Here is a 16,177-nt window from a genome sequence, read left to right on the forward strand (position 1 = left end):
GAATGTTAATTGCAGTTAAGTGGAACCACGCTGACTGACATCAGCTGGTGGTCCGGCCCAAGCCAGCAAGGGTGGAAACAGAGTGAAAATAGGTCAAGACATGGAGAGAATGATGAATTTTTCCACTTATATTCCTAAATATTAGGACAAAACCTTAATGTTCACAGAATCACAGAGTGGCTAAGATTGGAAGGGACCTCTGGAGTCATCTGGTCCAACACCGCTGCTTAAGCAGAGCCAACTAGAGCAAGTTGCCCAGAACTATGTCCAGATGGCTTTTGAAGGTCTCCAAGGAGGGAGACTGCCACCTCTCTGGGCAACTTGTGCCAGTGCTCAGTCATCCTCACAGCAAGTCAGTGAGTGTTTCCTTACATTCAGACAGACTCTCCTGTATTTCATTTTGTGCCCCTTACTTCTGGTTCTGTCACTGAGCACCACTGAGAAGAGCTTGGCTTCATCTTCTTTACATTTCCCCTTCAGGTATTTTTAACAATTTGTAAGATTCCCCCCGAGCCTTCTCTTCTCCAGGCTCTCTCAGTTCCAGCTCTCTCAGCCTTTCCTCACATGAGAGATGCTCCTGTTCCTTTATTATCTTCATGGCCTTTTGTTGGACTCTCTCCAGTACATCCATGTCTTTCCCTTTTTTCATCTTCTTTGCAGCAAGGGCACATTGCTGGCCCATGTTCTTCTATTAGCTTCAATGCGGCTCAGCATTTCTAGAAGACTCTCCGTCTGAGAGCTTCAAGTTCCATGAAAACATCGAGTAAACTCTGGAAGCTCACCAAGAGGGACTGCGAGATCAATTGATCCATTTTGAAGAGACATCTGGGTAAAAAGAAATGCTCTGCATCAAGCTAACTGGGAGCAGAAGGGGGTCAAGGACTGGGAGTTCAGTCTTCCTGCTCCTACTTTTAGCCCACATGTCTGTGTTTGCCAGGACAGAAAATTTCAGGTACTTCCTCCTAGGTTTCCCTGGTGATTCATGCCACTTTCATCCTAAGCAGGTAACAAACATTTTTTAGCCTTTAGGAAACAGACTTAAAAGAGGATCAAAACTGCTTCAAGCAGGGCCTAAATTTTGCTTTGTCCAAGCCTGTGTTGACTAAACTGAACCTGATCTGCTTAAACTATGTGTGCCCTCTTCCCTGTGGGGATTTCTCTGCAGCAGTCCAAAGGCAGAATAAGAAAATGTGCCTGAGCTAAGAGGAAATGGAGGCCACACCTTTGCAGACTGGAACAAGCTGGGAGAAAGCAGTTTTCCCTCTCAGAGGGCTATCTCAGCCTGGTGGAGGGGACTAAGAATTCATAAGGGACTCATTTTCACTACATCTCTAAGACTATGCTACGTGTGTTCACAAACAGGTGTATCTCATGGCAGGAGGAAATGTGAAAAGTAGGACTCATACATCAAATTCTCAATTGCTTTAAGTCAGAATAACCCCTGCCAGGTTAATAATTTTATACTGGTTTACAACCACAGGAGGCCATGCCCTGCGCATTACATGTCCATTCCTAGGCACCGGAATCCTTTTTGCTGTTGGACAGATGCAGCTGCACAATTCATGGTTGTATCATTATGAGCCCTTGACAGTGCTGCCTCACGTTATTTTTTCCTCTCTTCATTTTATCCTAAGCCACTGACATTTTGGTAAAGCCTAGAATATTTGAAGGGTTAAATCATGTCTTGTCTCATCTCTGCCTCTTGCTTTTCTCATAGCAACAGTGTTCACAGGAGGGAGAGGCAGAGAAGCTTGCCATTGCCGTATTGACAGAAGTCAGCACTTCAGATCCCTGTGACTGCCTCAGAAATAAAGATCTTGTCATATTCACTTTCATCTCCAGCAAGTGCCAAGTTATGTCAATGTCAGTGTGAGAAGCTGCTCTGTCTCTCTCTTCCTTTCATTGGTGCCACTGAGACACAGACAAAAGATAAAGATGACAAAACACCCAGACACGGTTTGTGTTCAGCTGGTAAGAGTTTTGCAAATCAGAAAGCTAGCAATGGGATTTTTCTTTCCAGAAAGGATCAGACACTAAGAACAGGCTAGTCTTCCACTGACCCACAGAAATCCAATCTATCATTTTTCTTTAAACTGCAATTAATTAAACATTTTATATAAGACTGCAAAAGACAAAGCAGTTGATGAAGACTGAAGATAAGTGAAAGATACGAAATGATTAGAGGTAGGAAGTTGCTTTCAGGCTTTAAATACAGTGCTTAGGAACCTGCAGAAGCTGCACAGCCAGTTTGCTAACAAAGATCCAACAAAAATAATGGTTTGCATTTCTGCCTTTCATAGTTTTAGGGCTAAAGGTTGTCTGATTCCTGGTTAGGTGACTCCCTTGGGCATAGATGAGAGCTGCAATCATCTCAGTCAAATAAGCTAATGTGACTTTGAAAGAACCCACCAAAGGCATCTATGCAGAGGTGAATGTCTCTGAAGAGCTGTTTATGGAATAAATTTGAGCTGGAGTTCATTTATCTGCATTTACAAATGCTTTAGCACTGCCACATTACACTCATGGGCAAACACACATGTGCACTGAAGTTACCAAATAATTAGATGTGATTTTTAGTGTCCAAGAGAATGAAGCTTCTCATTTCTTTTTAGGCTCCCTCCTGAAGTTCTTGCTGATCTCTACACATTAAGCTCATCTAACCTTGCTGGGGAATTCATTACTTTTAAGTCAGAGCATTCAAGTCTTTTACCTAGTCTTGGCTCTCAGTGTTTTCTCATTTAACATTTATTACAAGAAAATCCATCTTGCACTTACTTTCAGGTGGGTACTTAAACAGAAAAAAAGATGGCAGAGCCCTCCCACAGTGCATCCAGGGTCTTTTGAAGACATATCCAAGAAATGCTTTTGAAGAGCTGCAAAGATTAACTTGACTGCTGTTACCTACTTGTGAGAATTTCTGTTACTGCCTCTCACAGCCACACTCCCCTTTTAAATCATTAATGAACATTCATTCCTCAGCATCCTCCATGCTACTTCATCCTTTGCAGGTGACTGAATCTACTCAACAAATTTTTGACTTTTCTGAAATACACTTTAATAGACTGCGCAGACATGTCAGCTGTGCCTTCTGGATTTTTTTTAACTTTTGCTATTTATGGTAGCGACACCATTTTCATCACCAATAACTCATCCCTGTGAGCCAGAAAGCAGCAGATCATCTCCAGATCACCTATCCTGGCATAAGAAGGTGTGTGGTTCAGACACCACCTACATGTAGCTGTTTGCTTGGGTAATCAGGCACTCAGGACAGCTGCTTGCCCTCAGCCTGCTGCTTGGGGGGCCAGAGAGCAACCCACTGGGATTACTGGGAACTGAGCAGTGCACTCTTGAGTGAGCACTTCATGGTTACTCTCTTGCACAAGGAGGTCAACCTTCCATCAATCCCAGAACACAGAAGTTTTGGAGCCCAGGTGCCTGGCAGCCTGGGCCTGAAGGAGCTCTCCTGGCATACAGCAAAAGCTTCGCTGAAAGCAGCACATTTCTACAGAACAAAGTATTTGCCAATCCAAAATACTTAGAAAGTAACTGACTGGATCTAGAGCAGAAACCCTCTTTCAGCAACCCAATGTGTAGAGGATAAAAGGAAACAGAAATAAGCATACAAAATCTGAGTTTAGAGCCAGAAAGCACTGAGCAGCACACTCCCCAAATGCAAACAGTACAGGGATTGGGGATGTGATCACAGAAGTGGCTCTAAAGGGCTGACCTTCCCTCCTTCATCCCCATTAACTGCCAGGGATATGCACACTGGCAACTCCACGCTCCCACAAAGTATTTATTTTTTTTTCTTCCCCCTCCCCTTAATGCTGGCTGGTACTTTAAATTAATTCACATAATATCACACAACCACCTCCATGAAGCAAGCTTTCTCCTTGCTTCTGTTTTAAATGTTAACACATCTACATATATAACCATACTCCAGAACTGTTTAGGCAAAACTACTGCCCAATTCCTCCTCTACTATACATGGGCTTTAGCAGAGCTGTATTAGCTTCTGCCTAAACATCTGTGTGCATGTGGTTCAGACATTTTGAGAAACAATCTTCTCTGAGAAACTGCTTCTTCCAAGGTTTTGCTTTCTTCAACTAAGCAAGGAAACCAAAAGAACAGCTCATGGGTGATACAGGAAGAACGAGGGATGTTTGTTTGTTTTTTTTTTCTTGGAGCCCAATAAGCAACCTACAAGAGGAAAGAAGGACCACATTGCTTTTAAGTCTCTAGAGGACATCTAGACCACTAAGGCTAATGTTCTATTATTTGTTATAAAATCACTTCTAGTATATTTGTCTCCTTGTTTCCTTCTGTTCCCCATTTGTCTGTCCAGATACATCTACCGTCTCTTGCATCAAGGCTGCACGATCTTTAGTGCAGAGACCGTATTTTCATTGTGTTCATACAGTGGTCAGCGCATGAAGGCTCTTGTCCACCCATGCTAGCAAGAAAGAAGGCTTGGAGATAGATGGCGGCTGGTAACAGAAGCAGCTGACAGCTCTTAACTGCTCAAGGAGAAGAAATTTAATTGGTTTTATGCAAGAGCCACTCTGAGTACAACAGCTGTATTTTGTAAAATACCTTTCCGACAGATTTTCACAGGCTAAATGATGACTTCTCCTCTTGCCACCATCTGCTTAATTGCAGCATGCTTGCTTTTTGCTTTGCATTTGGATCAGAGAGCACTAAAGCACAATCCCCTGCCTAATGACTTCAAACCAGACGCCTCTGGATCTGTTTTGAAGAGCACATGAGTCAGGCACTCCCTGCGCCCCTCGCTTGCCCCACTGCAGCTCCCACCCTGTTCCTGATGGATGGTCCCTTCTCAGCAAAACTGTGCCACTGTGGCCAGCCAGTTCGCTCACAGCAAAGCCATAACCTACTTGGGACACTTGGCACAACTGCCCACATGCCTGACCCACAGGTACGACCTGTCACATCATTGTCACCTTGTGCTGCAGAAATTTTGCTGCAACCACCCAGCAGCTCACTGGAAACAGGAGAAGGCTCCCAACAGATAACTGCTTAAATCAAATAATGTAATCTGAAACCTGCTCTGTCACATGATTAACTGTTTACCTTTTAATTGCTTGTAATAATTGGGTGGTGGCAAGTTAATGAATTTCACAGTACATGTCGCATATCACCATGCCACGTAGCTGTTTCTTCTGCAGCCACAGCAGAGCTAAGGGTAAGACTGTGAAATTACTGACAGAAGACAATTAACCCTGTCCACTCACCATGGGAGAAAGGATGCCTCTGAGAGACCCATTCAATCATTCCCCTATCTTTTGCAGAATTCAACACACAGCCTCTTTATTTTTGGAAGAAATCCACTACAAAGCCGTTTTACCCTCTGCACAAGCCCTTGTGCCACCAGCCTGGTACACGCTATCCCTGTGGGCTGCTGGTTCTGGCACTAGCAACCACAGGCCACGAGAGGAAAGGCTTGGGGACAGGGCTTAGGTGGCACTGCAGAGCAGGAGCTTTTGTACCTTTCAAAACTCTTTCCTTTCCCAGTGCACGTTCTGGGGAAAAGGCAGAGGCTAGGACTTTTTATATAATGTGTTTTAACCACCCTGTTGGATTAAATGGAAACACATCTTCCCATAATAATAAATTGTTACAGCATAGACTGAGAAACAGGCAAACACCAAAACCCCAGGAGAAATCACTCCTGACAGAAAGCAAACAGCTGCCAGAGTTGCTTCCAAACAACAATTAATGCAGTAAACTTGTTCGTTTCGTGGCTCTCTAATTATAGGGGAACCTTCCACAAAGTTGCCATTCACATGGATGTGGGCAAACCACTCTGTGCCTACAGTCGGGGGACGCCTCCTTTCCAGAGCAGGGAGTGCTGGCCCTTGTCTGTCCCCAAACCAGCCTGGCAGCTGGCTGCCTGCCAGAGAGCACAGCCAGCTCCAGCTCCCACTGCCTACATGCCAAACAAAGCTTCACAGCATCTGCATTTCTGTCAGCTGCTGTCCAGTCCCTGTAACTTGCTCAGGTCACCAACCAAATCCAGGAGGACTCAGCAGCTTGGGCATCGCTGATGCCTGTCAGTCACGATCGTCTAACAGGCCCACAGCGCAGGGAGTTCCCCCCGTTGTGTCCTGGCACTCTGCAACTAGCTGCTACTGGGTCTTGACCCGGTTTATGGGCATAATCGAAGACAGAAGGGGGAAACTCAGATCAGAGAAAGAGCTGGCTGCAAGGATGAGCTTCTAGCTGTCCTCCACGTGACTAACGCTGCCAGCTACTTCCCTCTCTTCCTTCCTTCCTTCTGCCCTGTGGGAAAATACGATGTGGTTGGGGGAGGAAAACAGTCAGAAGGCAACATATCTGAAGGTAAAAGCTGATGAAGCAGCCAGCAAGATAATGGGAGAAGAAGCTGTGCTACCAGCAAGCACCAGTGTTCAAAATCCAGCGAGCACTGTGCAGCCCTGTGTCTGCCGCAGCACAGGCTCAAGAAGGAGAATGAGCACATGTGCTGCCTCTGAAATCTCCTGGCAGGAAGCATCTCTGCTAGCCCCGTGCTCCGCCGGAAAGTTTTGGCAGTGAGAAGGCAGGACCATGGTGGTTACCAGCACAGGGGACTATCCAAGCCATTCCACACACAGCTGCAGCTCTGTACAGATCTGACTGGAAACCAATGTTGATTCGTCTCCAAAAACCATGGGGAAGCCCATGTATGCAACACTATGGAACAACCCTGCACAGCCTTTCTGTTGGAAATTACTTTCGCTGTTCTTCTCCTGAGTAGGGCCAAGCACACCCCAGCAGGACAGAAGGAGGTGCTGTACCAGCGACCCTGACCACAGCATCAGCGGACCTCACTACCTGCATGGACACAATGCAGTCATGGAGAGCAAACGGTCCTTTTGTGCTGGGTGCCACCACTGCTGCAGCTGGTAGATACCACCCACGGTATCTACCCACATGGGATGGCTTCCAGGTCTGTGCCTGTCCATAACAGCCAAGAAGTGACTGCCACTTCTTAGGGAACCCCCTGGGCAATTCAACAGCCACAATACCTTCGTGACTTTACCCGCCGGGGGACACTCAGGAAAACTAAATTATATTCACTAAATTAAGAACAGAAAGCTGTTTAGATAAATTGTGCCTAGGCCTCTGAAATAGAATTGAAGTGTCATCAATTTAACTCACCTCCCTTCTCACCCCTTTAATTCTCAGAATGAGCGTACATACAGAGTTTTAATGAGGTTTAATTAATCTTCTTTAAAAGGTAGCTTAGATTAACTTTCTTATGTTCCCCCTGTAGACAACTCATGAATTATGGTATTCAAGCACCCTGCCTCTAAGGATTCTTGCACTGTGGGAACATTTCCTGCTCAGAGTTCTTCAATAGTCAAAATCTCTATGCTATCTTTTATGCCTCTTTCAGTTTACTGGCCCAAGTGGGTCCGCAAGAGACATTTGTACAAACTACTGCAATTAGTTAAAACCTTCTCCCTCTTACTTGATAAAATTATAGGGTCCGCAGGGACATTCTAATTTAGGAATGATTTTACTGATTTAGGTCTATTTTGTTAAGGATTGAGGATTTGCCTACCAATGAACTTGTACTGGTTTTAACAGGCCCGTATCGTTAATGGAGGCAAACTCCAGGAGACAAGGCATATATTTTAGCAAGGACAACCTGGTTTAGTTGAGGTTCAACAGATGTCTAACTGACTTGAGCTGAAACAACTCACACTTATGTTGCACAAGTGAGTTATTGTGGGCTAAGGTAGCCTCAGGTGCTGTAGGCAGCAGCTACACTCCATGCAGCAACTCCATGCACGCCCACTCTAGCCCCAAGGCAAGTGTTGAGTAATTTGAAGGAGGACAAGTAAGAACTTCTCACCTAGCACAGTGCAAGACAGCAGATGGGCAGTAACTGCAGAGGACCTGATGGACAGCAACAGCATAACTCTGGGTAGTCTAGACAACTGTTGCAGCATTTTACCAACTCTGCCTGAAGCTGTACCTTTGGTTAGCTGTTATCCTTCACAGACGCAACATTTTACTTAACGTGAGGTACTCTTAAAATGCACTATGAGTGTATGTCCAAAGGGAGCCTGCACAATGCAAATTACCTCCTAAAACAACTGTGTTTAATGGGTATGGACAAGGTTATGTTCATGTTCTCTTGAACACTGATCTTTGCATTAAAAGGAGGGCCAAGATGCACATTTGAATTGCTGTGCCATGGTGTTCATGAGACAGGTTCGCATATAACAAAGCAAAACAACTACAACATCTTATGCTGCTTTCCTGTTCTTCCACTGCTTAAGGTTATGCAAGTGGAAACACATAGTGTTGTCAAATATGTTGAGAACGAGATCTGGAGAGTACTCGATTTCAAAATGAAGTTTTCATATGTCAGTGGGCTTCCATTGGTCTTAAGTTACAAAAAGGGTCCACACAAGTGCAGATCTTTCAGGGTCCGTGGTGCAGAAACACTGGATGCACTGGAATTACTATTGAAAAGGCCTCCCATCAGGCAGGCTTACAGAGTGGTTAAGAGCAACCACACTCCCTCCCCCTACCTTCACCCCTACAGAAAACATACTCATGGTAAGTCATGAAATAACTGCCAGGTAGAAACAGAGCTAAAAACATTATTATAGAGGGGAAAAAACCTCTGAAGTGGCTTCTCTCCCTAACTATAAGCCTACAGCTTGTACACGGAAAATGGATAGCCACTGACCGTCACTGACTCACGTCCTTACCACTTTCACCAAGGTCCCAGCTATGGCAGGGCAATTGCTCTTGATTGACATGCAAGCAAGCAAAGGTTGGTTAGTACAAATAACTCCTGCCTGGCACTATCAGCCAACCAAAAAGTCAGCACCACTGTAATGTACGTTTAGACCTTTCTGGTTCCCCTGTGCTGCACTCAGGCTACTGCTGCTGTCACTTTTTTAACTCCCCGGTCCCTTCACAGCTTCTGGTCTCGTACTCATTAACACAGCATATCCCAACCTGCTGGAGGCAGCTCTCCCAGATGTAGATTAAATACTTCTAGCATTTTACTGCTTCCTCACAGAAATGATTCCCAGACCAGAAAACTAGCACAACAATAAAATCCACATGAAGAAATTAAAAATGAAGTGCGACAAGCAATCCTCGCTAGCAAAAAGGTCAAGATTTTATTTTAAAAAGAACTTTTTTCCTACAACAAATGAATGCTATGCCTTGTTAAAAATCATGACAATACAAATTAATTCCAGGATAACAAACCTGTATCAATTTAATTACTGCAAACTTCCCTTGCTGACAGAGAGAATAAATATGACACAGTAAGACAGAGGACATGGCTTAGAAGTAAATGTTGTTTCTACAAACTACTCTAAGGTGTAAATCTTGAGGGCCAGATTCTCAGTTTCACATAGGTCAAAACAAAGCAATGGAGGACTCTTCCCTTGGTGTCAGGCAGTGTCCCAGCTGTAAGATTTCTTACCTGATACCTTACATGCCTATGGGGCTGATGCAAACCACATAGACAAGCCACCCTTTCACCAGGAAGGAAGAAAACACATTTATGCACGACCCAGGGGAAGCAGAGGGTTTTGATAAGGGTCTACAATACCTTTGTTTAATGGGTTTTACTTTTTGTGTCTTATAAACCAGGAATTCACAAAAAGGTAAAGAGAAATGAAGAGCATGTTGAAACCTCCCGCCCACGCCACTTTGTTCAACCTGTGCTTCAGGTCTAAGAGACTAAGACCACCTCTCAAAAGCAGCCACTAAATTTGAAAGCCTAGGGCCATAAAGAATTGACCCCAGCTGACACACACTGTAGTGTTACAGCAAATCTGTTGTTCTAGAGGCAGGTTTTCTGATAGCACAGGGTATTTTGTTTTTAACCACTACACTGTCTGGTTTGCTTTGTGGCTGCTGAGATGGAAAAAAAGCACTCTGCATTTTGCTTTCAGCTCTTGCAATGTGCTTTTCCACTCCTTTAAAGTGCAAGGAGCTGAATCTACATTTAGGAACTTTCCGGAGATAACAAATAGGTCCCACTGGGCAGTTTTATGTATTTATTTTGTCTTCGTTCACAGAGAAAGGCAACAGGCAAGGGAGTTCAAATGAAGCTCAGAGAAGCCAAAAAGGAAACCACAGGGTTTATTTTCCTCTTCAGAGCTTATGTTTAGTGAGGCTTCATCCCTCAGTACGAGAGAGGTTGTGCTGTGTGCTTCTAGAGGTTTTTAATACCTTGGGTCACCCAGACAGATTCTGTGAACTCAAATAATCCTGATGTTGACAGAAAGATGCAGATAAACGCTCTTTAATTCTTCTCTTCCAACTGTCTCAGACCTCTGGAGACATACTTGGAGAGATGTTCCAGTTTCAGTGGCAAAGGTCTTCTCTGACAACACACTTTGGGAACGAAGTCGGATTGTTTATCCTCTGGTGGTAGTTCTGCTCTTTTAGGTTCACAGAGTATAAAAGGAGAAAACTCTTTTCTAATCTCTGCTTCTGTTTATCCCTCTAACTCCAGCTTCCTAATTTCACCAAAAGAGAAAGGTCATCAAGTTGAGACTGACAACTCAGTGTAGTTACATGAACTCCTGTGCATTGCTCCATGCTCAAAAGCAGTTTTAGTTCTTTTACTTCTCTCAGTCATGACTCTACTCTTGAAGGCCCTGCAAGTTAACAGGAGCATCCTGGAGGCGCTTCAGCTTACATTGCCTATAAGCAACCATGAAGCATTAACATTTCAGTTTGTGCTTTGTAACTGGGTCACTCTATGCTGGCAACCAAAAGTTTGAGTGGTATAAGGCCCTTCTTCCAAGCCATGACAAAACTGCCACTGACTTCAACAGCACAGGAGTACCAGTCCTTCCCCCCAGTTCTGGGGGTCTGCTTCTTTCCTCAGAGATTGCTGGTTTGTAATTAGTCCAGGTTATAGCACTGGTGAGAAATGGCTCTACTGGATTAAAGAACCCAAGTCTAATAATTAATCCAAGGACTAATTTCTGATCCTTTAAATGGAGGCTATCTTACAAGAAAGCTTCAGATATGCAGTCTGCTATTACGGTACTTTTAACAGCTTTATCCTAGACATGGAGGTTCTTTCCTTCAAAAAGGGACTGCATAGAGAAGATTGAAGATTTTCCTTCCTCTCCAGCATTTTTTTTTTTCCTTTGATGTCTTAAACACAAAGAAATTGAGGTATTTGTGTCTCTGGGCAAGCTGTGAGGTGGTGAGGCTGGTGACCCCTTCTGTCCCAACATATATACTCTATTATGTCACTGTATGCCAGAGGACTGGTGTGGGTGCTGTATCACATGCTAGGGTATTAAATGCATAGCTAGTAGGCATACGTCCAGCAAATAGTTTACTGGGAACAGATTTGATGCAAATAAGAAAAACAATCACCCAAACAATGAAGTAAGGGGTGCAACGTCATTTCAGGTCCTTTTATTCAGGAGGTCTTTGGCAGGGACTGTTTTATTCTTCTTGCCAAAGTGTGGCCAGCTGAGCAAGCAAGCAATGCGTGCAACTTGCAATAGGTCAGTAACTTCACAGAGGTCAATGAAATTGCTCACATGCTGAAGCCAATGAAGCCAACCCAAGTTCAGGTAAAATGTGTGCTTATTGAGCTCTGCCAAAATCAGCGCCTACCTCCTGAATAAAGTCCAAAGATTGCTGCAGCTTCCATTACCTCTTTAAAAAGTTTCCCTTCCACTCTGTAAGGAAAATGTCTTCTCCCGACAAACTGACAGAGCTTTTCCTCTACACTGTGAGAAGCTAAAACATGAGCAATACCAGATGCACCCTGTGTTAGTTACCAAATCTCTGCCACTTTAATCCAATTTAACAGGACAAACTGGTGCATGTTAGCATGGACCTTTGTCAGCCTGTGACCTTCAGCTGATGTTACAGCTGCTGTCCTGAAGAACATGACTTACTCCTTAATCACGTAACACAGCTGCACAAGGCTGTCAAGGACAGAAATGGGGAAACTTAGCACCACGTTCAACATTTCGTCCAGGAGCAACACACTAGGCTCATATTCTAGCCATGGCAGTCTCCTCTAGTGTCACCAAGTTTGTCATGGAAGAGATATCTACAGTAGACAGAAATAGGGATTAGACAATGTCCACACCAAGACATAGTCTCAGTCTTGGAAACTGATGCACACAAGTCCACGATGTGCTCTTTGGACAGCTGAATTTTTATCTCTCTTCCAGCCCTATTCACATGTTGAGTTAATCAGAGTCAAGAAAATTCCATTATTATGCCATAAATGTATAACATTTGCTTTTGTTTAATGTGACATTTGAGTTCGGGAAAAAGCCTTTGCTCTGAACAAATTATTGACTAACATTGTATATATCTCATTCCCTGATCTTCTCTGACCTTTTCCTGTAATTTCCACAAGATTTTAAGCCACAAGTTTGGCAGACCTATTGCCGAGAAAGGACTTTCACCACCCCCACTACACAACCGTGGGTAATGCATGCAGAAATAAACAGCTGGGGCAAACTCCCTCTCACTTCGTTACTGATTTCCATCAACAGCTTTGCAATAAGAATGGATTTGGCCTTTTACCCTGAACAGGCATCCACCTTGTTAACACTTCTGGTTGTTGAAGAAAGCAGATCTGCAAAGAAACTGTTTCTTGTAGCCCTGATCCTGGCAAATCACTCCACATCACCTCCTATGAACTTTCTAAATCAGGATGTTATTTAGTTCCCAGCTCACCACTGAATTAATTTAAAGCCGGATACTGCCCATAGCCAACACAGACTCTCTAAAGAAGAAAACACAAAAAAGCTAGCAGATCTGTTAGCAATGACACTGCTGAAGCCTGGTTTAGAACGGACAGTTTACCTCACATCTAAGCAGGGATGAGGCCTGATAGACAACCTTCCTGTGATTAAGGTTTTCCCATGGTACTCTTCACGTGGAGTCTCTGGTGTGTGTTAACACAGCTGGGTTCACAGTTCAATTATGTGAATTCTTTGATGTCTCATTATGCAGTTAAGCCCATGCTCCAGTTTTTCCCTGAGGCTCCTCTCCTCTCTCCAGACACTAATTTCCATGAAGCTCCTAGGAATCTTAAAATCTCTGATACTGCTGTCACTGCCACAATCAGCCAGCAGTTTCAAGAAGCATTTGGCAAGACAGAGGCTAGGGGGAAGGCAGACAAGGAACAAGCAGGCAGTCCTATCACATATCTTTTTCTGAGAAAACGAGGTTAAACACACCATTATACACTCCAACATGTATCAAGCAACAGCAGGGGTGAAATACCATTTCTTGACCCAGCAGAGAGAATCTTACTCCATGCTCCATTTTCATGACTGGCCTTTAGATTATCCTGCTCTTTAAAACAGTTTTAGATACAGAACTATTTCATATGGTGATGAAGAGGAAATAGATGTTTTAAGTGTGAGAAACTATTTCCTATCACTTGCTGTAAGTCTATTTGTTTATTAAAAAAATTACCACCCAGGAAAATCTCCTTCCTCTTCCCCCTAAAAATCCACTCCTGTCACTCTCTCCCTTGTGGCTTATCCCCCTTATCCCTCCACACAAGCTCATGCTTTTCTTTAATTAAGCAAAAGAAAGTCTTAAATTCTCCTTTTGCCTGGAATTCCCTACTTTGCCTCTCCTCATTGCTACTAAAAAAAAATAAAAGTAAAAATCTAACACTGAAGGCAAATACCAGTATCTGGTCTTAATGGTTTTGTATCAACAGCTTTGATAGAATTTGTTTCCAGTGACCAAATATGACCACGATTCAACCATAATTGCATATTCACTTTGTTGCCTATGCCAGATGTGAAGCTTCACATCCAAAACCGCTACTGCAGCAACACACAATATTTAATGGAAGTCACGTTATTACCACATACTGGTCTGCTTGCAAAACTGTATTTCAAGGTCTAGAGTTTCAAAACAAGTCTTTACTCTCAAACCCTCTGGATCTTAAGGCATGAAATCTGAGCCTCTGCAGTCTCTACTTTTAGATAGTAGGACCATATTTAACTGCACAGAAGCTCTGGCATTCTGGGTAAGAAATTTTCAATGAATGAGCAAAATTGGAGACTGCTTAAGAAGACTTCAGCAACACAGTACAGAAAGACAAATAAAGAAAGCCTGAGAAAAGTAATGAATTTACCTGCAGTATTAACAGCATCTGAATAATAGAAGGTGGAACTCTGGCTCTGGAACGTGATAATGCATCTTCCAATTTAATGTTGAGGGTAATTATATTCCTAAAGTGCAGAAGAGCCAGCTGCCGAACCGAGGGCTCCTTCCCCTTAGAAACAGAAACAAAGCAAGATGGATTATAAGCAGTGTGAAAATGAGTTTCAAATTCCTCTGTCAAAATTCCTTCCTCCGCTTCTGAGGGATTACAAGAATGGTAAACCTAAATGAAAAGCAAAAGAAACATAACAAAGGACACAGAGCAGCCTACAAGTCTGCACAGTGAATTTGATTTGGCAGTAATGAACACTGAAGACAATGACTGAGTCTGATTGTGTGTGAAGATGATGAAGGGTTGGGGTGGGGAATCATACCTGAGTGCAGGATATATACGAGCATTTTGTATTTTAACAGTAATGAAATGTATCAAATGTTTGGAAAAAAAAAAGGCAGGGTTGAAAAAGGGCTGAATTTCCATTATTTCTCAAGATTTTGAGTATTGGCTGGGTACTGTCTTCAAATTATGCTGGGAATCCTGACTCAGCCCATCTGTGTATCCTCCTTTTCTCTACAGTTAGGGAGGCTTCCCTATAAGGCAGGAGCAGAGATGAAGTTTCATATTGCATTTTAAAAGACATCTTTTTGCAGTTCAAGAATACTTTCTCATTGATGAAAACCTCAACTGAAGAATACAATGCTAGCTCTGCCTGCAGAGATGAACGCCGCTTGCCTTATGAGGGGCTGTAAATCTGTTCCTGTTTCTAGCATCAGGGTTTCTTCCTTGGGTATATATGGCTGCACATACATATTCTTGCCTGCAGTTATGAGTGCTGCCAGACAAACATTAACAATTCTGGAAAGTCTGTTATTCAGCTGGTACTGACTTATCTTAGTTTGGAATAAAGAAGCCTGACCCAACCCCACATCACCCATGCCTTTTCACTTTTTTAATTATTTATACTGAAACAAAGAAAGCCCCAAACTGCTTCAATTGTTAATGAATAAAATTTACAAGAGCACATAAGCACCAGCTGTGCTTTTGGAAGCAACCTCAGAACGTCAGGCGCCTAGATCTATTTGAAATTACATAGGACTTAGGGCTCTTAACCGCTCTATGTTCCTTTGAAAAGTCAAGCAATTATTTCCATCTGAAAGGTGAGGAGACTTGTGTTGCTAAATTATTTTCAAAGGCCTCAGGAACATAACAGTGAAAAGGGGTATTTGGTGCAATTTTCAGAAACATCTGAGTGAGTTCTAATTTAGTCAAGTGCTTTGGAAAACCAGGTTGAGAGCCTACCTGTATCTGTAAGTGCCAAAATGCCTTGTATTTAAATTATGTGGCACTTAGAAAAATCTCTCATCATGTTCTAACAGGTTTTTAACACCAACTTATTTCTATCATTTTAAAGTTTCTACAGTAACACACAAGTTAATGGGTGAAGTAGCCTGTATGCTTTTAGAGCTCTTTCAAAACTAAATTATGCGTAAAGTTGCACCTTTTCCACTGAGTTGAATCATGCCTGTAATTATCTGCAGATGCAACATTTGGACAACCATTCTAGGCATAAAATCCATTTGGAAAAATGGGAGAAGTTTTCTGAAGTTTCTCCAAATATGTTCAGGCACCAAGTTCCCACTAAAATCTGCAGGCATCTAGGAGAAACTCCAGATGGTCGCTTCTACCTATCCGGTAGAGATTTCCTTAGGAGTTAAGTGATAAACAACATTCGGTGGCCATCACTAATTACAAGATTGAGCCTTCATCCAAATCAGATCAACTACCTATAGTGGACTTTGAATTACTAGAGTCAAGTTCTGTGCTCATGTAAACTGGTCTAACTCCACTGACTATTGCTGTCCATTTACAGTAGCATAGAATTTGACCTTGGAAATAAAATTCCTTTTCAAAAGTGGAGATACTTCAGAGACAAAGTCACACTGCAGAGAAGGAAATGCATATATTTAAGTCAACACAGCTCCACTTATTTTACTGTAT

General features: G+C 43.0%; 1 protein-coding gene across 10 annotated transcripts in view; it reads right to left on the reverse strand.

Moving 5' to 3' along the window:
* Positions 1-16,177, reverse strand: part of PRR5 (proline rich 5) — a 94,204-nt gene that overhangs the window by 14,658 nt on the left and 63,369 nt on the right. For all 10 annotated transcript variants that reach the window (XM_055711111.1, XM_055711113.1, XM_055711108.1 and 7 more), the window contains one exon: positions 14,153-14,293. In XM_055711111.1, the coding sequence (XP_055567086.1) occupies positions 14,153-14,293 (141 nt within the window). The remainder of the gene's footprint in view (positions 1-14,152; positions 14,294-16,177) is intronic.

Source organism: Falco cherrug, chromosome 5 (genome assembly GCF_023634085.1).
Source record: "Falco cherrug isolate bFalChe1 chromosome 5, bFalChe1.pri, whole genome shotgun sequence".
Classification (NCBI taxonomy): domain Eukaryota; kingdom Metazoa; phylum Chordata; class Aves; order Falconiformes; family Falconidae; genus Falco; species Falco cherrug.